Source organism: Plasmodium fragile (assembly GCF_000956335.1).
Source record: "Plasmodium fragile strain nilgiri unplaced genomic scaffold supercont1.2, whole genome shotgun sequence".
Lineage (NCBI taxonomy): Eukaryota > Apicomplexa > Aconoidasida > Haemosporida > Plasmodiidae > Plasmodium > Plasmodium fragile.
In genome coordinates, this window is record NW_012192582.1 from 501,402 (window position 1) to 527,702 (window position 26,301).

Consider the following 26,301-nt stretch of genomic DNA (forward strand, 5'->3'; position numbering starts at 1 on the left):
ATGGAGGAAGCGCTGGAGAAAAAACTGGTCATGAAGAAGTTCCTTAGAAAAAATGAAATGTTCCAAGATAGACGGGGCGCGAAAAAAAGGACACACAGGATAAGAATGGCTCTTCTAAACATGAACGAAAAAGAAGAGAACTACTTTCTAATGGATGTGTACCCCTTAATGAAAAGTTATATAAGTGATTGCGTTCCGTGTTATTACCGAAATAGGACGTACATTTTTCGGAAGAGTATACTTAACATTTTCTGTGCCATGATATATAAATTTAAAAAAATAAAATACGTCATAGAAATTTTTGACATTTGTTTGAATCTCATCGTTAAGCAAAATGAAGAATACACAATTATCTGCATAAGAATTATTACTGAAATATGCAAGCTACATAAGAATGATTTGATACTGTTCGACATTTACAAATATGTGAATGTGGTTTCTTTGAATATTTTGAGGGCCTTTTACAAGAGGCTAATTGGTAAGGTTAAAAGAGGGAAGTTTCTAAAATCAGCCATAAATGTGTATAGGAAAAGGCACAAAAAAGTTAGGTGTGTGCGAAGCAGTGGGGATTCCCTAAAGGTAGTTAGAGAAATTATTTTCTCAAATTATGTTTTGATCAACTTATATCCGCATTTGTTAAAGTGTAATGAAGGTTACATAAGAATTTTGTGCAAAATTTTGTCCCTCATTAATATACGGGACTTTATGTATTCCAGGCCGTTCTACATAGAATATATTTACTGCTCAAGAGATCTGATTGGTAAGAGGTGTTACAGTTACCATGTCTTGGATACTCATTTGTCTACAAGGGAAAAAGCCCTCGGGTGGAGCCATCGTTGTGAGGGTGTTTTATGCTCGCGCAAATTCGAAAGGGCTTACAGCTATTTGCTTGAGGATACGACCGCTTTGGAGAGGAAATCCATGAGGGCGAATTCCCAATTTTGCCAAACGGGGGACACTCATGTGTGCAACCCACAGGATAATGTCCCATTGCGTTGCAATGATGAGGGTGCTAACCATTTGGTAGTGAAGACAGGGAAGAACAGTTCCTGCGATGCGTGCACTGATAAGACGCAGACGGTTGATGTGAATAGAAGGTCTGAGGAAAACTCCAGAAACCGCTACGATTACAATGTGCCCATGGCTTCCCTCCTAAAAGATAATTACGGGGACGAGTTAGACGCCGTATTTGGTAATATCCGCAGTTTGTTCTATGGACATGAATTCAAAACAGTGAGGAAGCAATTTTACAAGAATGTGAATTACAACAATTACGAGATTGATTTGTCGAAGGTGTCCCAATTGTGGAGACTAAAAAATATGGTCGTGTACATGCTAATATATTTTTTAAAGATGGATAAGATGAATAAATATTTCCATCATAAAGAATTTCTTATAGAAAAAATTCTTCAATTTTTGAAATATGACACAAAGCATAGCATAGAACAAGGGAAAATATTTATGGAACATATTCGGTTATTGTTACATGACAATTTTAAGGAAAATATGAAGCACTATTTAGCCCTTTTGTTAAATCCAAATACGTACAGCAGCTATTTAGCGTACAAAAATAATGGGCAATTAGATGAACAAGTGTTTATCCTAATACATGACATTTTCTACTACTTTAAGGACCAACCTGTGTGGAATTATGAAGTGCTTAAGGGTTGCATATCTGCATACTCCTTGATCATTATGAGTAAGAAGAGCTGTATCTCCATTCAGAAAGTGTGTGTAAAGTTGCTCGTGTATATAATTGAAATTTTGTTTGCAATGAAGAATAAAAGCTCGCAAAACTTTGCCCTCTATTTTGATATTATGAATATTATGCTGCACAAGAGCCATTCGTTGAAGTGCGAATTGTATGTCCTCTATAGGAAGATGTTGCGCAGGAGTAGGGCTGATGTGATTAGTACAAAATTGGGGACGAAACAGGGCAGAGGTTTTCATCTTGGTAAGAATATCAAATTAGCGAAGAACAAATTGTGTAAAGATAGAAAAAAACTCAAGTACGACTCAGATCATCTGTCTAAATTTGTTTTATCGCGCAAATATTTTCTTCAGAACTGGATTTATAAAGAGCAACATTTGCAAAAAATTAAAGCGCCTTCTAAATATTACAGTCATAAAAATGGAAGAAAAAAGGGGAAGTCTGCATTAAAGAAAATAGCGTTGCTTAATGACTACTACAGGTTGCAGGGAAGTCGCGATCTAAGTGAACTCCTAAAAGAATATAAATTTTTGCTTTATGCCATTTATGAATGTGTAAGAAGCAACATATTTTATATTTATTTGTATTTTAACAAGGAAGCCATTATATGTAAGCTGGATGCAGAAAAAAGAAGAAGAAGTAACATTTCAGAGGATCCACGTTGTGATACTTTAAAGGAGGGGTTAAGAAGCAACGGTGAATATGTGGGGAATCATTTGAACAAGACGGGCGACAATTTGGGTAAGTCCACGGGGAACGAAGCGGCAGTTAATGTGGATATCGTTAACGTGGGCGGTGTAAGCGGACTTGACGACCCCGCAAACGGAAAGAATGCCAAAAAACCTGCAAGTAAGAGGAAAAGGATTAGAAGGACCAGTAGTATAAGCAAGCGGAGACGCCCCAGTCGTGCGAAGAACAGCAATCAAAGTCTGAAAAATGGTAACCCTAATGGGAGCGCCACGTTTCACACAAGTAATGATAACACTGCTTCCAATTTGGGGGGAGTGGTGAAGAATGAATTGGGGCAATCGCTCAGCGCGGGTGAGTATACCAGTAAGGCGGCAAATGGGAAATTAGCAGTATCCAAGAATTGGGCAGCTCCTATCAGCAACACGCCTTTTAATGTGAATTGCACCCAACATGAAGTAAATAAGTATATGGCATTGAACTGTCTGCAGAATAACGATGACCTCCTTATCAGTAATTATAACTGCATTGTGAATAGTGGGGATGTGATTGGTGAAATTAATGGAAGGACCGAATTTGCATGTGCTGTAAAGGATAGTTACCCAGGCACCTCCACAGTTGAAAAGAATTTGCACAGTTGTATGAATAAGTACAGTAAAGAAAATGAGAACAAACAGAATGGTCTTATGTATGCGTGCACTGTGGAAAAGGGAAACAGTTGTCATATGTCCTTGAGTGTTCATAACAATCGAAATGGTAAAGAAATCATTAAGGGGTTGCATTGCGAGTCTGCTAACGAAACACATTTGAATGCACAGGGCCATATTTTTGAAGAGAAGGGGAAAAGTGTAGAAAGGGAATGCGTTACCCAAAATGTCGTTATAGATGATAAGAATAATCACAAGTGTAAAATTGCCAAGAATGAGAACGAGGAAAACGCCTGCAGAATGAATAAGGTGCAACGAAAAAATTCAGACCAGGATTCCGCAGGCGAAGCCCCCGTTTATGACCCTTTTGAAGAGATGTATGATATTTCCAATTTTGACATAATCACTGTACAGTGTACTTTGTTTAAATCGTACGAACTGAGTGAAGCTTGGGTCAAAATAATACACAAAATTTTTTGCCGCATGGTGGCATGCTGCATATTGTACACTTCCTGTTTTTCTTATATTACGTTTGAAAAATGCGGCATAAAAAGTGCAGCTCTAAGGAGGGTTATTAAAAAGAAGATAAAGAACGGTGGATCGCATGTTGGGGGCTACGTTTCTGAGGAGGTCTACCCCAAAGGAGACACATCGCTGAATCGCACATGGCGCCCTTACGTCCACATCAATGTGCACAGGTTGTCTAAGGAGGATAAAAGGAAAGTGTTCAACTGCATCAGCTACATAAAGAATGAAGAGAAGAATTTGCTCTACATGTGTGCTAATAGCATAACTTCTCTAAGTGGGCATGACTTTCTGAATTTTATGAATTATACTATCGAGCCTTTGTTTAAACTATTGTTTCAGTACCCGCAGATATTTTACATTTTTCAAGTGCTCGGTGCAGTGAATAGCACCAGCGTTTTGTTTTGTAAAATTTGTTTTGGTTATATTATTAAGAAAATGAAAAATTTTCCAAGGCTGAAGAATGACTTCAAACCGCTGTCTTATTTCAGCAAAAATGTTAGAAGTAGATTGGCTGCAGATTTGTACATGTGCAGACTTCTCTACAAACTGCAGTCACCCTATGATTGTTTGCTTGATCGAAAGCATTGTGAAACTTTCCAGGTGGGAAAGGACTGTGAACATAATTTATCCCTGAGTAAGGGAAAAAATGGGTCACATGGTGGGAGTGTCAATAATAGCGGGGGTCTAAAGCATGTGTCACTGCGCAAGTGCAGTAGGAAAAGTGGAAACCTTGCGATTGCAAATGGGAAAAGAACAAAAGGATATAGTGCATTAAGCGCACTTGGAATCCAGGTTGATTTTTTCGATTTTCTTATATTAGAAGAATACGAGAATGGAGGCCATGGTGAGGGCAATTCTGAACTGAAGGACATAAACTCGGTTCTGCTGAAGGATGCAAATTTTTTTAAAGAACTAACATACCACAATGATGTGTACATGTCTCCAGTGTTGAGTAGCAGCACTGTGAGCGCAACAAGGATGGACAAATTTTGTGATAAAAAATGGAAAAAGAAAAAGCATTACTTCCTTCATCAGATGGAAGAACGGGACATAATAAACCCGGCCAACTTTGTTTCACCCCATGTTCTTAAGTTCGCAAAGGTGAAGAGAAGGAAGAAGGGCGCATCAGGAAGATATGTCATTTGTGCTAACAGTTCAGGCGGCATAATTTTCAATACACCCGTTTTAAAAAATTCCATGTCTTATGAAGGTCAGCAGGGGATGTATGCCTCTATCAGGAGTATGTCCCCACCGCGTAATTGTACACACAGAAAGGGTGAAATGAACGATCGGCAATTTTCTTATGGGATTTTTTCAAACAAGGGGGGAAGTAAAACGGCAAAGAAGAAAAAGGGTAGTGTGTGCGATGCCTTTATAAGGACCAACAACTACGTTATGGGCTACAATACATTCTGCATGAATAACACCTTTAACAGCTATATGTCATATAAGGATCTAATCATTAAGGTGACACACTTTCTTTTGAAGGTGATAAAATACTACTCAAATTGTTATGATCAATTTTTAAGTGAACTAAGAACCATTACGGAGATTTGTTTGGACATAATTTTAAAAGATAGTAAATGCGTTCAAGTGGTCCATTTGGTGAAATGCCTTCTGGAGACCATCTGTTTTGTAAATTGCGCCAACGAATTGAAGGGGAACAGTGATAATAAAACTGGAATCAATTTTGCACTGAATAATATTTTTCTTAGGGAAAATTTGAGCTACATGAAGTGTATGAAGTATAGTAGTGCGCGTAATGAGGCAAATGAGGAGGGGAACAAATTTGAAAGTGGAGTTGGAAGCGCAATGGGAATCGTAGTCGGAAATGGCGGTATAATGGATGACTTTTTGAAGAAGGAAAATTCAGTGCAGTGCGTCTCCAATGAGGGAAATTATGTTTTTAATGGGAAGGAGCATAAGAATGCGTGTGCAAATGCCTTAGACAAGGAGCCCGTGGGTAGTGGGGCAGTCAGTGGCAAGAACGAAGCATTGCACAGTAATGGCGGAGGTAATAGAGAAACCTGTCACAATGAGCCTGGACAGGCGCGGAATGCAAATGGCGATGGGGTGAATCAGGCGAACGACATAATTGTTAACGTGTTAAGTTGGTTCGAAAATGTGTACCAGGATTTTCCCAAGTTGTATAAAATGATGTTGTGTGAAATGTGCCTGGAGCTCCCAATCAGTTATTTCACGAACGAGCGTTTTCATCTTTACTTGAAGTCTTTGCTAGTCTGTTTGGGATCCAAGAATATGAACAGAATCAGGGTTGCTTTGAAGTCAATGGAAGAAAATATATGTATTCACAATAACAACCATATTAAGGCAAGCATTTCTTCGTCCTTTTATTTTAAGAATAAAGATGGAACCACGTCTTGTATACTAACTCATTTGATGAAACTTTTGAGAAGAAAAATTTCCTTCCAGTTCAACTTTAACAAAATTTACGAACAAAAGTATTATCTGAATGATCTGTTTAGGAACCCCGCAGATATTACGCTGCTCCAAATGGGCGTCATCTACACACAGAAGGTTCTCTCAGAGGGGGAAGTAAATAAATATATGAACAAAGTATACATGGAAAATCTATTTATCATTTTAAAACTGTACTGCAAATTTTGTGACGACAATGAATTAATGAACAATTATTACTTCCGTTTGAATAGTAAGAGGAGCGTAATGTCGCATTTCAGAATAGGTTTTTTTTTAAAGAGGCAATTAAAGCAGTACAACAGAAAGAGGTGTATTCAAGATGTGCACGGTGACAAACTAGAGGGCAAAGCCTTAATGATTAAGAATGAGAAGTTATTAAATGATGAACCCATTTCTATTATAAAGAATCAGCTTGTAGAGGTGAATGACAACCTCCCCCTAAATAGCAAGAAGACATCGTCTCATGACAACAGAAATGTTAGTAGCAGTTGCAACATCTCAGATAGGAACAAAAGAAGGAGAAAAAACATTCCACTGAAGAATGAAGATAAATGCGACCGGGGAATCACCGAAATTAACATTTCGAAGGAGCGTGAGGATAATGTTGAGAATAAAAGTGCCGAAGCGAATGTGCTAAGAAGGGCAAGTAGAAGATCTGCATCTAAAAGAAAAACAGGCGGTATAGTGAACGCAGTAGAGGAAGAGAACAAATGCAATGGCAAGCAAAATGGGCTGTCCCCAATTTGTAATGAAAACATTATTAAAGAGATCAAAAGTAATAATGAAGGACAGAACAAAAAAAAAAAAAACACTGCGCAGAACAGTAGCATAGTAAATGTGGGCATTGAACAGGTGAAGGAAAAGAAGGATGAAGCAGATCGAGGTAATGTGAGCTTGGTGAAATTACTCATGAGTGGTAGCACGTCCGATCACGCGTTCGATAATATTATACAACACATCGATTTGGAAGAGACGCTGAATTATTGCTACAAGGTTTTGAAGAATAACGTAAAGAGCAGCAATGCCAAGTGCTTATACTATTATAAGAAGCCGATGATAAATGCGCACATGAGAAGCAAACTTTTTGTTAGGAAAAAAGCGAGAATATGTGTTAAGAACAAATGGAAGAGAGAAAAATTCTGCCTGTTCAATTTTCACGAGTTAGCAAATCTGAGGAAGAGAAAGATGAGCGCACAGGATGAAGTCGCTACAGATAAAGGGTCGAACAAGAAATTGAGAGTTTGCAGTTCCCGAAGAGACAGGAACGACAAATTGGTACATTCGAAATGCAGCAATGGAAAGAATCATTTAAGCGTCATGGCTGAAGTGAAGCAACCTATTTTGAAAACCACGAAGGAAATGGGTGTAACACAGGAGGGTGCATTAGGGACCAGTTTGACGCACAAAATAGAGGGCATTTCCCATGGAGATGCAAATTACACCAAAAGAGAGGGCACCCGTTTTGCTAGCACAAAGAAGCTACTTTTCACAGGAAACAAAAGTGTCAAAGCGTATAAGCGATTTATCGACAACGGCGAAACAAAATATTTCGACAAAAGCGACCTATGCTATTATTGCATTTTGAAGGACCAGCGAATTAGCTGCTACCGGGTAGTGCTGAGCATTTTTATTTTTATTTTTAACCACTCAAAATGTATTTCGGATTTTTACCAGTATATGATTACAGTTGGTTCTCAAAGTGGAGAGTTTAAGAAGGGTAAGAAAAATGGCCCGGGTGCGATTAAAGCCCAGAATTCGTTAGATGCACCCACAGCGAATAAGATTAATCAATGTGGTGACACAGTTGATAATAATGGGAAAGGATCTTTTAAATGTTTTAGCAGCAGTGTTCCAGAGGAACAATCCGCCAATGAAAATGTGGACAAGGTATGTAGTGGCCCCAATGAGAATAATCCGTTATTGAAGGCAAAAGTGCATAATGTGCATCGCAAAAAGGGGAAGAATAAATTCTCTTTCGAAACGTGCAAATGTAGGAAGAATTTGCACAAGTATTCTTTCATCTACAATGATAACAGCGTGTTTATGAAGAAGTTGATGTACTGTTTTTTAGTCATGTTAGTGGAAATAAATGAGAGAGCAAAAAGTGACGACGCTGGGAAAGAAACGGACGGGAGAAATGCCAAAATGATCGAAAAGGGTGGAAACAACTGCCGAATGATATGCAGTGACGAAATGTGGAAAACGAAATTGAAAGAAATAGTTAAAAACGTTGTTAGAAGAATTGGGCTGATACTTTCGAGCAGATTTGTTCTAACACGAAGGCAGAAATTAATACATGTTGGAAGCCACAACAATGAGATAGATGTATCGTCGTTCATATTTACATTGTGTAGGTTAGTCGATTATCACCCGCGTTTTTTACAAATGAGCATTGAGGTATTGAACTTTATGGAAAAAATATTAAAAACGATATTAAATGTGCAACCAGTGAAGATGAAGACAGGCATGAAGTGCACCTTTTTTTTTAATTTGTGCGCCTGCATCTGTAACCTTTGTAATGCTATCAAAGTGAAGCAAAAAATATTCGGATTGTTACTCCTGTTGAGAGTAAGCCGAATTTTGCCACCTTACTGGATCAGATTTAACGTATATAATATTGTAAGGGCATTGCTAGCGTGTCAAGAAAGGACCCAATTAAAATATATGCGCATTGTGCAGTTGTTAGTAGATGAATGCTTTGCACTAGTAATTTCGTCATTATTTACAGGTTATGTTGGGGAAGTTAACACGTACATTTTGAATAACTTCCGGGGTATAGATAATACCTTTGTGCATGATATTATGAATTTATGTGCCCTAAATCATAATGATGATGAAGTGAGGCTGAGGCATGTTGAACGTATTAGGAACAGTGCAATTTGTAAAATAAGAAGCAATGTGGAAATGATCAGATCGTTTTGGAGCCAGAGTAATAAAGAAGTGAACCGTATTGACGATTCGAATGATGAGCACGCGAAAAATGTGAGGAACAAACGACGTTGCGGAGATACACACTTTTGGTACAAATACGATGAAGTTTACACATGGGATATCCTATCGGCAAAACGAAAAAATAGAAGAAGTGAAAATGAGGTGAAAAGGATGAATAAGATTTTGGTGAATATACTAAGAATACTTATGTACAATTTAACCAAGAAACAACACGACAGACATTTTATAAAAAGAGCATTCATTATTATCTCAAAAGTATTGAGAGCAGATACACGGGAATTGCTAGCTTATAAATATTTACCCAAGAGAGATTTATGCTTGCATGACGTTTTTATGAAGCACTTTTCTATATCGAACTTTTCCAAGGCATCGTTGAAGCGTAAAATTTCGTACCTCGATTTTTACAGTTTTTTTTTATCTCAAAAACCGTATATTAGAATTGATTTCCATGTGGTGATAAATTTGATAGAAGCTGTTGTTAACATTATAGAGTATCTAGAAAAAAGGGACGAGGAGAATCGGATTTTTAATTACATTTTGAATGGCAATGTTTATCGTTCTTGTTCGAAGGATGGCGGAACTTTAGACCTTTATGAGAGAACAGATCTGAGCTTCCTTTATGAAAAGAAGGCAAACAACAACCATAGCATGGATAACGCGCGTCACGTGCACCACGCACATCACGGGTGGAAGAGTCAGAACAGGAATTATTTGGGGGAGAATGACGGGGAGGCATATAATTTGCGCACAAACAACGTTTATGTTAAACATTTAAATGTAGGTAATAAGTGGGAAATTCCCTCTAATCAAAATGAGGGGGAAGGCGAAAATGTGGTCCATTATAAAAACTGGAACGATGAAATAAATATTTTGCAAAGCACTGTTCCGAATGGTTATAGTAACCAGCTGAACAGCCAGAAGAATAAAGACCTACAAGATTTGTATGAAAAAATTAAGAAAAAAAATAGAGACTATTCCATTTTGTATAGTAAAGAATACACAACCAAATTGGATAACAAGAATGAAGAGCAAAGGAAAGATATAACCATTGAGGACATAGCTAACAAGTGGGGAAATCATACTGACAATATGTCTACTCGTTTTAAAATTTACGCTGATGATAAAAATAATGAGGACATCCATAGTATAGATAAGCACTTGAAGTGTGAAGATGCAACGAGCAATAAAAGCACTAATTCTTATCATTTTATATATTTTAACAGCAAATTGACTGCAGAAGATGACAAGAGTGTTGTCGCAAAACATGGTAGCTCACATGGGAATGATGAACTGAACGTGCAAAATAAAGATGCGTTGGATAAGCACACAGCAGGTTATAATTGCTACATGGGTGCGAACAACGTGGAGAATATGTCCAAACGAGGGGAAACTCTTTACGTAGATCAAAACTGTAAGGGAAAAAACGGAAGCTCTCTTGTAAAGGGTACGATAGAATATGGAGTTTCAAGCGACAGGACGGTGGGTGCTGCTGTCAATTTGTGTAACGGCAAAATGGAGAAAGAGGGGGGTGTACTGGATAAGACGACCAAGGATGGTAGTAGCAACGCCAATAACGGAGGCAGCAATTATATAATAGAAGAGGAGGAACAGAAGCGTAAAAATTGCGTTGTGCGCAACAGCATCTCTAGTAACACTTCCACCGATCTTTCGAAGATTAAACTGGAAAATTTAGGAAACGCTAGTACCAATTTTAAGGAGGAGAAGAATAACTTTGTTCAAACAAACAAATGTTTGTTAAGAAGTCATATGAAAAGTTTAAACGAATCCAACAGGAATACTGTAACCGGTGGTGGAAAGACGTGGAATGGCAATGCAAAGGCCAGTCATGGAAATTGTTATCAGGATTTTTATTTCAATGGCAAAGAAAGAGACGAGGAGAAAGACGGGAGCACGTCCTTCCATGAGAATTTTATGGGGATACCTGATGTTAGCTCGGATTCGGTTCCAATTAAGGATAAAAAGGAAAAACTGGAGAAGGAATTTATTAAGGAGAAGTTTTCACAAGATCGTAATGCAAAGGGTGATTTCACGAGTGGGCACACAGCAAATGGGAACATTGGAAATCTGCACACTGGGAATGAATCCTTTGCGAAAGAGCATCTAGCGAAGCAGCAACTTCTAAAGGAAAAGTACAAAACGGTTATTGAGTTTTTTCTGTATTTCATGACCTTTGTGAGGATTTCTTTCAGCCACGAGTTATACAAATATGTGTTGCCCACCATGAATGCCCAAATAAATAAAAAAAGTGTGTACCTGTACAATCGGTGCATTCACATTTTAGTGAATTTTTTGTTTAGCAAGGATAATGAATTATGCGTTAAGGCAGAAAGCACTTTGCGGTTTTTGATTGCTATTAATGAGCATGATAAAGATTCGGGGCTGAACGATAGCTCGGTAAAGAATTATGGGAAGAGTGGAAACTGTGTGGATAAAATTTCGAGTAAAAATGGGGGTCACTATAGCCTTGCCAAAATAATGAATATGAACAAGAATTTTACAAATGTATGGAAATTGAATAAAATGGACTTGAAATTATACTTAAAGTCAATACTGTGCAATTTATCCTATGCTCTACGAAATAACGGTTGCGTTTTGAAGAAAAGTTTTATTATTGGTCTTAGCAAAATATATTCATTTTTTCCCCAACTGTTTTCTCCTCATTTGACAGACGGATTTGTGCAGTATGTAAAATTATGGAATGACAAATGTGGGCAGGATAAATTTGTTCTCAAGAATGTTGAGCAGGTGATGGAAGTGTTTTGCAGTTTTTTTACCACCTCTAAATTAACGTATGGCCAGTTTCAGGAAATTATCGATTTGTTGTTTGGTATATTGAGGCGAACGCAGAAGAGGAGTTCCAGTGCTCTTCCCCATTTAGGCGAGTTAAACGTGTTGGACCGGAGTGGAAAACGAAGTAGCGGCGCGTCTAGTGGGGAGAATCATGCTGGAAGTAATAATCAGAGCGTGTCCAAAATTGTGTACGTCACCGGGGAAGTGCATCCGGTTGGTCATTCTGTAGAGGTATGTGTGAATAAAAATGCAGTAGAGAGCGCAAATGAAGTTGAAAAAAAAGTACTTGAATATTTCATAACGAATTGCAGTAACAATGAGAAGAGCGAAATGAACACATGTTTCATGCGTGCGTTAAGTCTGCTGTGCTCCAACAATCACGAACACGCGCTGAAGTACTTTATCCAGCAGAGACATAACCAGAATGTGTTTTCCCGTTTTGTTTCCACGATAAGAGGTAAAGATCAAGTGGCGTTTCGAAAATACATTTGTAAGAACATTCCTGCCCTTGTTAATATTCTGTTAAGATTTATTTGCGACTTTAAACCGAATGAATTCCTGATGCAAGTGTTCAGCATATGCCTTTTTAGTGTTAACGATGGGGATTTACGGGAAGTAATTTCGTTCGATTGCTCTAGGATGAAGGAATATGCGAATAGAAATGTTGATACTAATTTGAAGGAACATAGTTCCCCCCATTTATACAGGGGCGAACGTGTTGGGGAAAGAACGAACGGAGATGCTCACAGTGGGAAGTACAACGAAGGACATGAACTAAGATGCGTCCCAATTATGAACGCCAGTAATTTTCTTGTCAACCTTTTCAGCGTTATAAACGTTGTACATGCAGTACTGTTGTATGAACCGTCCTGGATATTTCTCAATTTTTACGAGGACAGAGTTAGGAAGAATAGAACAAGCCTAATCGAGGTTTTGTATTTGTGTTTAGTCCATTTGATTAGTCAGTATTTATCTTTCGATAAGACTAATTTTTTAACTTTTTTACGGAGCAGAGAATGCAAAAAATGCGTTAAAATATTTATTGTGTTTTTTCACTTTTCGCGTGATTTGCTCAGGTGTGTAGTGTTTGACTCTGTTCCCCAGGAGAATTGTGTGACACCTAGCAGAGCGCGTAAAACCTTAGTGCCAACTAAAAACGGTAAAAGGGATGACATCATATATGATAGTATGAAGTATAATGGTTACCTGTTTTTTCTGAGAACCAATTTGCTCATTATACTGGTTTTCATCGTATGTACAAAGAGGGATGAAGATTACAGCTATTTACACACTTTTTTTAAAAGGTGTACAAGGAAAGGCTTACGATTTAGGGAAAAACGATTTTTGTTTTTTACGATTGTACGTATGTTGCATAATTTTAACGCACCCATTTTGAATCAATTTTTTGAGACGGCCCTACGGTTTTTTATCATGCCTATACTGAAAGAAAATATCCAGAGAGCGGAGAACTTAAGGTACATCACCTTTGAGGGTGAGAAATGTGAATCAAACTGTAGTACATATGAAGAAGGAATAATCAGTGCATTACAACTGAATAGAATGATCATGAGTGTACACACGAAATTGTTCACGCAAGCAGACACGAATCAGATTAGCCGAAGTGAGAAAGGCAATTCATTAAGATCTGATCACAGTTGCAGGACTAATTTGTTTAATGCTAACTCGTACTATAATGGAAATGCGGTCGTTTCCAGAATTTGCAATAATGTCAAGGTAGGAAACAATTACGATTATGCAGGCGATGCAAGCTATTGGAAAGATCAAAATGGTGTAAGTGGTTCTAATAATAATGCGTATGTTAATTTAGCAAGGAATAATATTTGCGCATCTGCGTTCATTAGGAATTCACACAATTGCACATTTGTACATAATTTGAATGATAACGTTTGTTCAGGTTCAAATAATGACTACTGTTTGTTCTATATATCAATTCATGGGTACAGGAAGAACGTGCAACTTTATCGTTTTTACAACCATAGTTTGTTTCTTAGTATAAATGAAATTTTGTACACGTTGAAGGCGCTACTACGAGGGGGATCTCATTCGAATGAAGTTATCATGCACAAATTGGACATTAGCAGAATGGTTGTAAAACTCATCAGAAGGATAAAATGCAAGAAAAGTAACATGATAATGCTCAAATATGTAATGATGTTTAACAATGAGCATGTGAATTCCCCGTGTGATGATGTAAAGAGGTTAAGCATTCGAAACATTATCAACGCTTGTAAATATAACCGTAATAGCGATTGGACGGAGATTTATCCGCATTTGCTTCATTGCTATAAGAATGCAGAAAATAATTTAATGAAATTAAATTTAAAGGAGCTAAAGAAAATGATCTCCCAGAGGAGACAACAACATGGGAAGTATTCCAGCACGGCCAATGTTTTACTTCGTCAAATAAAAAGAAGCCACATGCATTTTTATTATTGCAATAATTATAGTGGAAAACGGACCGTGATTGGTAATAGGAAACGAAGCTTCGTTTTTAACGCCCATGTGAATAGGTTCTTTAGCAAATTGGACAAAGGCACGCATAACAGAAGACATTTGGTCTGCAAAAATAGGCATATACAAAATTGCGCATTATTCAACCATAGAAGAGCCATTCTTGGATATTTTAAGAAGGACAAAACTGTGTTTAATAGAATGCACATTTTAAAAGTTGCGCTGGATTACAAGTACGATTTTTTTAATGTATACCCCTACGTGATAGCTTCAATTTTCAAGAATTTCGCAAAAATGACGCGTCGCGCATGTATTAATGCGAAAAGGAAATCCCTTTTGATTCGAGCATTAAATGTTGCACTATCATTTATAAAGTTCAATATCTTCTGCAACTCCGTTCATGAGCTGTTTAGTTTGGTAAATGATGAAATAGTACTCAGGGAAATCAATCCCCTGGGAAGGAACGATATACAGGACACGAGCACATCGGAAGCACCTGATGGAAAGCATGTACACCATGTAAAAAGTGACCCTTGTTCATTACGCGAATTGCGAAGTAGAACAAAGGTCCTTAGGGCAGAACAGGCGAAGCATGATATGATTGAGCAGAACGTGAAAATTGGGGAAAGGACGAGAAACCGAAAGAGAGAAGTTATCATTGCACGTGACAGTGGATGCATTTCTGCACAGCTAGGGGAGGATAACAAACAAATTAATAATAGAAGCGGTGGTGCAGTTCTGCATGGGGATTCTATGCGAAAGAACAAATCTGCCTTAAAATTGTCCAAGCTTGCGGAAGCCATGTTAAACTATTATATAAAAACTGGAAAAGGTGAGGAGAAAAGGCACCTGTTCCTCATGGGTCTTGTGAACGTATTTAGGAAGTACAATCGGATATACGTTAACTACAGCATATTAAATGTACTGACAAATTTAATTATTTCGAGTCTGATGCAACATGGAAACGAACTGCACGAAACCAAAATGACTAATAAAATTTTGAGCATTTTTGAAAATATACTGAGAATTAAAAATAACGTAAAGATAAAATATGTAGATGTGTACAAAACGCTCATGTGCTTTTATTCTATAAATTGCACTACAAAGGAGTATATCAGGAGGGGGAAAGGAAAGGGTGTAAATAAGCCCCAAGTGTGTGATGATGGCATGTTACAAAATTTACTTCACAATATTATTTCTTTAGAAGTACAGAACAAGGGAAGCGGAAATGGCGAAGTAGCTGTGCGTAGCTTGAGTGGGTTGTCCAGTTATTCCAAGGAAGGAGCATTTGCAAATGAGCACGGTTTTGGAAAGGAAGATCAGGTAAGTGCCTTTTCATGCACAAATGAAATGACATACACTTTTACGAACAATTCTGAAGGAAAGGAATGGTTTAGTGGATTTTTAGTACAGGAAACATTACCCAATGGCAGTTTTGTGGATGACACATTCAGTAGAAATGGAAAGAGTTCTATTTCGCAAGATGGGCAAAATAATTATTTAAGGGACGGAAGCCTAAGTATTGCTCCCAGTAGTTTTAACGGAATAGATAAGGACGGAAAGGATATTGCTGACAAGTCGAAAGTGGTTAGCTCTTTGAAGAATGTTCTACTGAATGAGATGGGAATAGGTAATGAGAGGAAAATATTTATGCTGAATGGACTGTTTTCCAGTGAGGAGAACTATGCAGAACAAATTAGCAACGCGTACCAAATGATAAATAAGGGATATGGGATGAACATGGTGAAAACCATTTATAGGGTTTTAAAAGTGCTGATGAAATATTCGAATAGAAAAAGCGTTTGCAAAAATTTGCATATTCTAAGTTGTATTTTCTTTTTATTACTCAATTTTGACAACAAGAAGGTCCAAAGGGCAACTCTATTATTAATAAACCACATTGTAATAACGCACAGTTTGTTCGTGGACAATTTTGACAGTATAATCCGTAGAATTAGCCACCAAGTGGAGGAAAATGGCCATCAGGATGAACCTAAGCAAACGGGTCTTAATGAGGAAAAAGAACGCAAGAAGAAAGAGCCACATTTCATTTTTAATAACGAATTTGAACAGGAACGAAATGTCTCTAGTAAAATTGAATTTTTGCATGAAATGTTAATTGACCTATGCATTAGGGGAATGGACGTATATAGGAAAAACAGCAGGGAGTATTATATGGATAAGACGCTGTACGTAGAGGGAAAATTGGAAACGAGCCTGAATATATTTACTTTGTTCTGTCAGGTTTATAATAGAAATGGTGGGAATGACTACGCACAATTGATTAGGTTTCTCATTTTGGAATACCTAAAAAGGTTGAGATGCATCGCTTGTTACTGTTTGAGGAAAAAGAGAAGAATGGCAACCCTGAAGCAGTTGCTTTTTTTAATAAACACAAACCTGCATTTAGTAGATAAGAAGGAGGCTATAATATGCTTGGAAACCATGCAGGGCTTACTTCAGTTGGAGTGCAAAAATGGTTCAAACTTTTATTTGTTCATTTTGAATATGTTTGAATATCATTTAGCGCATTCGCAAAAAGGTGTGGAAGGATCAATGGAAAGTTTTTCCACAGACGTGATGTCCGACCGTTCTACCTGCCCGTGGTCCATAGAGGAAGAAGAGAAGGAGCACAAAATTACAAATAAGACACGTGTGAATCATTTAATAAACGAACTAAGGGACAAGAAGTTGAGCAGTTTTCAGATCAGTCATTATATTAACTATATAAATAGCGTGCACGATGAGGCAGACACATGTAATTATATGCACAATTATAGAATAGCGCGGAGGTACTTCCTTTCCATCGACAGGATAATATATGAAAGAAGAAGAAAAAACTACTTGAGGAGCAAAATGTATTGTAAGAAAATGCACCATAGGAAGATGATAAACGATTTGTATGCACGTTTTTTCTGTAGACAGGGCGGTAACAACGGCTCAGGGATCAACCATTTGAAGAGAAATGTACAGGTAAGAGATGTTCAAAGGGGGTGTAGGAATGGCGCAAAGAAGGCTGAAACAAATGGTATGAAAAATTGTAACAGAACGATGGTTGGAAGCGAAGTTGTGAACCCGCATGTTAGGGGCATCACAAAACTGAGGAAGGAGAAGAGAAGAAAACGATTTTATAAAAGACTGAAATGTTATGATAACATCTTTGAGGCGTACACCATTGAGGAAAATCTATGCAACGATTTATTTTTGTGCAAAAAGAGGAAGAAGTTGAAGACGTTTTGGTCATGCACGAAAAATGAAAAGGTAGGTATATGCCTATCATCGGAGGAAAAGGCACATTTAATTAGAAATTTAATTATGTTTGATTATTCGGATGACTACCATTGTTATGTAAAATATTACGACATATTACTGTACTTTATTAAAAGTGAAAAGGAGACGTATTCTGAGAGGTACCACGTTATCGATTTGAAGAATATGTTTTTAAAACCCCTACTGCCAAACATTTTAAGGGGCACGTTTTCATTTATTCCGAAGGTTAGAAACACTTGTATGCACCTTTTTCAGAAATATTTTCTGCCTAACGATCTCTTTGGTGCCATTTGTTTTCTATTTAAGAACGACTATTTTAAGCATATCATTGATAAGTATTTTGTGTGTCTATTTTTAAATGTGTTGTTTTCGTTCTTTAAGAACAACGCGGATACGTATCTATACTTGAAGAATCGAACGCAAGGCTTGGTACCCTTTTTGTGCAAGCGCAAGTGCGCGAAGCGGGCAGCGTTTACTTATAGAGCAGTTAGTGCAAATGCGTGGAGGCAGACTTGTTCTGAGAAAATGAAAAAAAAAAAAAAAAATTTCAAGCCAAGGAAAGCGTGTGCGGTCATCAGCATGGAAAATTACAACAGCGATTTCGTTACGTGGAAGCGCTACTTAACAAAATATTGCTCGGAACAACAAAGTTTCGTGAACAAGTGTCAAGAGAAGTTTATCAAAGCAAAATATTTATTTAATCCAATTCTCAGTTTGGTAAATATTTTTAAGGAATACTGTAGAATGGTGTGGATAGATCTATTTGCGCAATTGTTTAATTTTTTAAGTAGCGAGCAAATTAATGAATTAAATTTTTGCATTGTTCACTTTTTGTACAATTATATCAATTTCCTGGAAGCATCTAATAATTATAAGATGTCCATGTCGAGAGAGGGGAACAACATAGGCCCTTCTACTTTCAGCATGAGCTGTAGAAAAAACAAAAATTTTCAAAATAATATGTATGCAAATGACTATAACGTAAATGTGTTAGAAACTACCTTGACGTGCATATTTAAGACCGACATTATGCTATACGTTCCCACGGAAATAATTTTATATTGCGCGAAGAACTTTTGTACTTATGAAATTTCCAAGTGTATGTTACAAATGTTGTTGTTTTATAATTTGAGGAAAATGAAAAAGTTGGGTAAGCGAGACGAAGTAGAAAATGTGCTCCCGATTGAGGACACCAAGGGAAAGCAGCCAACTGGTGCGAATAAGATGGCCACGCAGAAAACAAGCAGGAGTAAAAATAAGAGGCAAAGCGAAAGTGCAACTGTGAATAACACTGGAGTCTCAAATGACCGTGCGCAGAGCAAGTTGGTCATTACCCCTAAGAAAGAGGACCCCATTTGCGCAATAAAAAAAAGCTACAACAGTTACAAGCAAATCATCAACTGTTTAATAGAAATAAATAGCGACTTGAATGAACGTGACAATGTGTACGCTCTGAGGACATATTATGTGAGGAACATTGAATTATCCAAGTCTCTTTTTTTTAACCATTACAATTTGTACTACAAGAATGAATATTCCTATTTGAAGCATTTTATGAGCTATGAAAATCTGAACTTAACAAAGGAAGAATTAGACATCAACAGAGTGAATTGGATCGACAGTTTGAAATACTTCAGTAAAGTATCCTGTATCGAGAGCTACATGAAGTTAATGCAAGTGAAGGAGGGAATGAGAAAGAATGTGGACTCCAACTCATCCCAGTTAAGCACCTGCGTTTTGTTATCTGAGGAAAGAAAAGATGATTCAATTGTGCTGAGTTGCAACTACGAAACGTTAAAGGGTAATTACTTAACGAATTTGAATAATGTGTACGGCATATTAAAGGACAGTTTGAAATATATGCATGTGCAGGATAACATAGAAAGGAGCAGCGCGAAAATCAGCAGTGATGTTAAAGATGGTGGGATGCACCCATGTTGCGCACCGGGAGAATCCCTCAAGCAAGAGTCCAAAAAGGGTGACGATGGCGGAATTGCCCATAGTCCCGATAATGGCAATGAGGCAGTTGTAACTGCAAAGAAGGATATGGAACCGTTCAAAAAGGACAGCGCCAACTCGAGAAGATCGCGAAGAAACAGAAGCAACAACTTAATTAACTCAAAGTTGAACAAATCGAAGGACGGAAAAATACAAACAACCATTCATGATTACTTTAAGAGCAACAAGAAAACGTTACCGGAGAACCAGGAGGCAGGAACGAACAATGAAGGGTATAACAAGGAGGTAGGCAATGCGGCAAAGCAGACCAGTGAGAAATGTCCGAATGTCGAGGGAAGTGCGCACGATAGCAACAGCAGACGTAGTAGCAGGCGAGACGCTATAAGTGATAGTAAACTGAATTGCATTACGGACCGTATTAACAAGTGTGGCGAGGGTATTAATCCTAATGACAACCACAGAAGTAGTGAGAATATGCGAAATGATAATTACAGCGCCAGTTACAGCGGTGGTAGCGCTGGCTGCGGAGGCAGCGGTAGCATTGCCCATTTGTTGAATGGTTTAAGCGGTTACGGGGATGGGGACCAGATGAAGAACATCGTGTATTCCTACTTGGAAAAAATAATCTACAAGTTGCAGGAGAATAGTGACACAATTGTTGAGAGCATGCAGGGTAAGGAGAACTTCCAAATTGACCAGGTCAGCGTCGAAAAGAATGTCCAAATGAATGCTGAAGAGAGAGAAGAAGCGAAGGTGAGAGGGTGCACAGGTGTAGCGGGGAATGCGTTCGAAAAGATGGTGTGGGAACGAGGAAGCGCATTCAATGAAGGCAAACATTTTGTGGGTAACTTGAATGACGAATGTAGTGCATTCCTTGTGAAAAAGTTCAAATTCGATTTGAAGAGTAAACACATAAGAACAGTTAAAGAAAACATAGACGATGGAATGAATCTGCTAATTAACAAAGTGAGGCAAGTGTGCAATTATAAAAACAACAATTTGAGCGTTTTATTTGCACACGCGGAAATGTTTGAACATGCACAAAGGAGCATAGAAATAATAAAGGAGAACTCGCTAAAAAAAAAACAAGCACAGAAGGAAGAAAGTGAATTGCAACTAATATGCTTATTGCATAATTTGTTTATCATGTGCAACAAGGACAATTCTGTGTACGTTTATGATGATATTCATAATATGAAATATGCATACCAATGGAAGCTGCTTTTTTTTAAAATTTGTAAAATGTTTATGGACGAATGTGGTCTGTCACCCTTTTCAAAGGTGGGTTGCACCGAAATGTCTAGTGACATGTGTAAGAATTATCAATTATTAAATCTGATGAAGAAGATGAGAGAGATGAACAATATGTCGTACAATTATTTTGACAAGCTTTATGAGAATTTTGTGCACAATGGTAGTAGCAACAGAAGCAGCATCATCTGCAGTAGCAGTGGAGGCAGCATTAGCAAGCAAGGTAGTAGCACCGGAGGCAGAGTGCTCGATGCCAGATGCAGCTACATGTATAACATGGAGATTATAAAAATGAATTTGAAGAAATTAATCAACAGTAACATCTCAAACAATAGCTATAATATAGCACACAACATGTTGGAAAAGCACAGCAGTCTTGTTTGTGATGAAGCCGAATTGTGCAGAAAGAAAAATTGTTATAAAAAGGAAAAAAAGCCAAACATCTCCCATGAAGACAATTATCTATACATTCGAAATATGGAGTACGAACATTTTAACATATGTATTAATTTGCGAAAATTGGGGAAGAATAGATTTCTTCACAAAGTTGTAAAAAAACTCAAGTGCTGCATTAACTCACTTAATCTTATTAACACATTTGACTTTGACTCTCTGCCAATGGTCAGCTATGAGAAATTTCGCAGTGAGTTTTTCTATATGAAGGGGAAGATTCTGTGTAACATGAATAGGATTATTACATTTTTGTATAAGAATAATTTTATTGAAAAGAATTCCAAGCTGAACTGTGACAGATGTAGGTACATGTGCCAGGAAAGCACAAGGCAGGATGAAGAAGGCTATGGGCAGATTAGTCCTGGTCTGGTTCTCCATACTCTGGGAACCCCGCACAACACGCAGGAAGAAAACAGTATGAACATTCCCAGCACAGTTGTTAGTAACAATGATGCCTGCAGCCCTATTAAGTCGGGGGAAAATAAAAAGAACAAGAGGAGAAGAAAAGGCACAAATGCTGCCAACGAAACGTCGAACCGTTTGGAGGAAGAAATATTCCACAGCAGCATTGCTGAGGAAAAAAAGGATGAACAGGTGGATGATAAAATTTTGAAAAGGAAGAAAAGAAGTAAAGTTAGTAAGTCAGTTAGTGAAACTGCGGAAGATAGTGAGAAAAAGAGCGTACAAACGAATGGACAAAGTCCTTTGCATGAGAAGGAGATGGATACCCCGAACGAAGTGAGTGACTGCCGAGAATCCAATAAGGAACAGAAAAAAATAACAAAAAAAGGAGATAGAAAAAGACAACAGACGAAAAACAGCGCGGAGTACACTTGCAAATGTGATCATAAAAAGTGCAACCTATTCGATGGGAATTTAATTGAGGAGTGCTTTCTGTCGTCCCTGAAAATATACCCACTGGAAAACAATTCTTGGGCTCTGTGGGCTGACTATTGCAAGAAAGCTTTTAAGGAGAACAAAAACATATCATTCTGCTTAAGCTCCATAATTTCTTATTTAATATACTCCAGCTTAAACACACACGAAGGGTACTACCACCTAAGCAACGTCCTCTATTTGCTAAGCTCTGATATGAAGGATAATTCCATTATGCAAGTTTTTAACAAATACAATGATAATATATGTCCGAATCTTTGGCTGTTCTATTTGCCGTTCTTAATAAACAATATAAATACTAACAAGGACAATTATTTGTATTTTCACAAAATTTTGTATGTTCTTATGCGCAAGTTCCCCCAAGATGTGTTTTACCATTTTAGAGCGCTGCAAATTGAGAGAAATGTTAAACTGTACTACCTGCAGGAGCGTAGGAACAAGAAAAAAGACATGGGTGAAAATTCCCCTTTATTGAAAAATAACGTACATATAGTGAATGACGCTGATGGCGTAAGGAATAATACGACAAAATTCCAAATGGAGGATGTAATATTTTTCTGTGATGGAGGGAAGCACAGTGGTGGCCACAACCTAAGAGCTCATGGTTCGAAGAGTGGCAGTGGTGCATGTGCAGGAGACAATGTGACTGGTGAGAATGGAACCGGTAAATTGTCCATGTTAAGTGAAGCTGACGCAGCGGCTGACATTCCCAATCGGAAACGAAGTCAAGTTCGCAGTGCACGCGGAGCAGTTGCCAATGCGAGGTTGCATGTGAACGGTAAAATCGAAGAGCAGAGTGAGAACATCATCAAGGGGGCCTATCAAATGAGCGAGAAGGATGCTACCCCTACTGCCACAAATTCTCCCGTCCGGGAAAAGCAAAAAGGGTACGAGTATGCAGACCTATTTACGGACGTTTTTGACCAGTTGATGAATGTGTTTAAAAGCAAACATGTGGATGTATATTTGTGCCTGAATTATATGTGCAATGAAATTTTAAATTATACCCGATTGCAACCGCATGAAGAAACATACTACATGATAGGCAAGATACTAGATCGATGCATGGAATTCCCCTACGCACAAACACACGTGTCGACGTTTATTCAAAATATGACAGAAAAGTATATTTTGTACAAGCGATATAAATCAAAAGTGAAGAAAAATTACACAGGTAGCCGAAGGAACAGAATAGCTATTAATAATATGAATCTGTTTTGGAAGGAATTTAAAAAGGATGTAAAATTGTTAAAGAGAAATGTACGTATGAGGAGAGGAAGCATGAAGCATGTAGATATTAAGGAGAAGGGAAACTTGAAGTCGCATATAATGAACAGCTACACAGGAGGGGAAGAGAACACAGGGCAAGCTGTAACTCCCCAGGGTGGTGAACTAAGTACGAAAGGTCGAAAGGATAACTACTTCTCCTTGGAAGAATTTCCGCAAGTTGCTAAAAAATGGAAGGACATACTATTTGTAATTATTCATTCTTTGAATGAAAATCAAGGGTTCGATTATTTTTCCCATCCCTTGTTTGATATGTTTTCCAATTTTCCCATAAAAATAGAATTACCAGGTCGTAGGGTAAAATACATAGGAGAGCATTTAAACTATCTATACGATTTAAATTTATATTGCCCTACGAGCATTGTCAAGTTGAACAAGCCCATAATGCCCACAGTTATAAGTAATAATTGCATGAAGAGGATTAGCTTCCTAAGCAGCGATGGAAATATTCAGCACTACACCGTACAGCCTTGTAATTCTATGCGGAGCACGTCAGAACATAAGTTTACGCTGTTTCAAATTTTGATGAATAATATCATGTTTAAGTTTTCCCATACGAAGAAGAGGGGTCTTTCCTTTGGAATAAATATACATACCCCCCTGCACCCAAGTTTTAGATTAAAGGATGAAACGTGTGAGGACATTTCGTTGAAGGAGCTATATAATGATTACACAATGGTAACGAAAAATGAGAATTATTCGCTTGACAATATATTACTACATCATAGAAATCTTATAAAGAATTCAATACGCACATTTTTGCTGAACAAAGTTGAATGTGTGGTGAGGGAGAAGGAGCTATCGATGACGGAAAGAAACAAAAGGAAGAGCAGTTTGCCAGATAAAAGGAACGAAAAAAAGAGCACCTCTGTTGTTCATAAATCCAAGAGTGATGATATTGCCAGAATAAGAGCCACAGGAGGTATCGTAAAAAATAATATCCTGAAAAGGAACTGTAGTGATGTGTTCATGAATACAAAAAGAAGTTCTAGTAACTCCAGTTTCTGTAACCCTTTTAAAAATGTTGAAGGAATGACGTGCAAGACGCAAATGGATTATTACAATTCCTTATCGTATGAAGAACTAATCCAGAACTTTAGAACCAAGGAATGGTTTAGGAAGTCTTTCAAAAAATGCGTGAGAAGAATTGTAAAATCACACTTCAAAGATATCTGTAAAATGGTGCCGAAAAATATAATGAAGAATTACTTCTACTCTCTCCACAACAATTTAGAAAGTTACTACGTTATGAATACCCAATTTGTGAAGAGCTACTCTCTGACGTGTATGTTAAATTACATTTTTTTTCAACAGAGCTCATCGCTAGATACGATTATCTTGTCTAAGCGCTCAGGAAGAACTATGTATTTGGAGGGGAAACCGTCCTATATGGATTTGCCGAAATATTATCCGAACGGGAAGGAGAGGAAGAAGAGGGGGGTACCTTTCCGACTTACTCGTAACATTCAGCAGTTTATTGGGTTCCAAGGCTTGCGGGGAGCCTTTCCGTCCAATTTCTACGTATCAATAATGGCTCTGCAGAAGAACATGAATTATGTAAGAGACTTTTTAAATCTTACAACTTTGGATGATTTTTATTGTCTATATATTTATGGGGAAAATAGAAAAATTCTGCAAAATTTGCGAAAGAACGCGAACAGTTTAAATGATGAGGAGGTTAAACATGCTTACGTGAAATCCTTTCATGTGGACGATGTGACAACAACAATGATTATAAAAGATGCGGAACACCATGTAAGGAACGTATGCTATCGAGTTCGCTGCTTATATAAAAACATTTTAGATAGGAAGAAGAACGTTTCTGTGTCGAACGCAGATGAATGCAAAAAGGAGAGCGATGTGCCCAAGACATTTGAGTACTACTCAGATTTGCAGGATATCTCCTTGTCCGAATTGTCCTCCGATGATGATTTTGAGCATGCCAACAATAATGAGGATAAGAGCGCACAAAATGTGAAAAGAACTAATACAAATGCGAAAAGGAAAAGAAGCGAAACACCGTCCAAGCTGCTGAAGGTAGATGGTAGTAGCAAAACATGCAAGAGCAGGAGAAGTCCTGTGAAGAAGGGTCCAACTGACGGGGACAAGAATACCTGCGATAAGGCAGATCCCCAACCCAATGACGCGAACGTTGCGAATGAGAAGTTATCTAACAAGGAGAGCAGCACGATGAGCGTGGAGGCAACCGGTGAGGAGAAGCATAGTGGGGAGAAGGAAAGCACTGGTATTGAGGACAGTAATGTGAAGAATGTAAGTATTGTAAATAACCCTACTAATGCGAATAACGCTGCTACTTCCAAAAATGACAAGAGTAGTAAGAAAAGGCGAAGGAGCAAGAAGAATCCAAGTGGGGACCCAAAGGAAGAACAATCGGAGCCGAGCAAGGCACAACAGTCGATGGAGCAAAACACACTGGAGGGTAACACTACCAATAAACAAAGCAAGAAAAATAGAACAAGTGCTTCAAAAAGTAAGAATAACAATGCACAGGCAGGACAGGAAGGAAATGCTACGAAAAATGGACCCTTGAATAATGGGCGAGACCAAAATGCGGAGTCAAAATATACTGCACACAATTTGCAAAAGGAACAAGGTGCAAAGCTTAGGGAAAACGGGGACACAAACATGGATGAATCACACAATTCTGTGTTAGATTTAATGGAAATCTCTATGAGTAAGAAGTATTTAAAAACGGCGAATGGCCCCTGGTTCCCGTGGTTCTAAATGCGTACCCCACCAATGTTCGCCCTACTTGCGTCTAGGGACATATATTACTAGACTCAGGTTTGCCGAATAGCAAAATGAATCACATGGGAATAATTGAGGAGAAACTGCGGCAAGTCCCACATCCATTTGACCATGCATCTACTCGTTTGTGTGATTTTTGACCCATAAAGAAGTGCCTTTGTATGTACA

General features: G+C 37.9%; 1 protein-coding gene across 1 annotated transcript; it reads left to right on the top strand.

Moving 5' to 3' along the window:
- On the top strand, positions 1-26,109 carry AK88_00284 (uncharacterized protein; the record flags this gene model as incomplete). The annotated part of the gene is made up of 1 exon (XM_012477935.1): positions 1-26,109. The coding sequence occupies one exon, from the start codon at positions 1-3 to the stop codon at positions 26,107-26,109; it is 26,109 nt and encodes an 8,702-aa protein (XP_012333358.1).
- Positions 26,110-26,301: the final 192 nt, after the last annotated feature.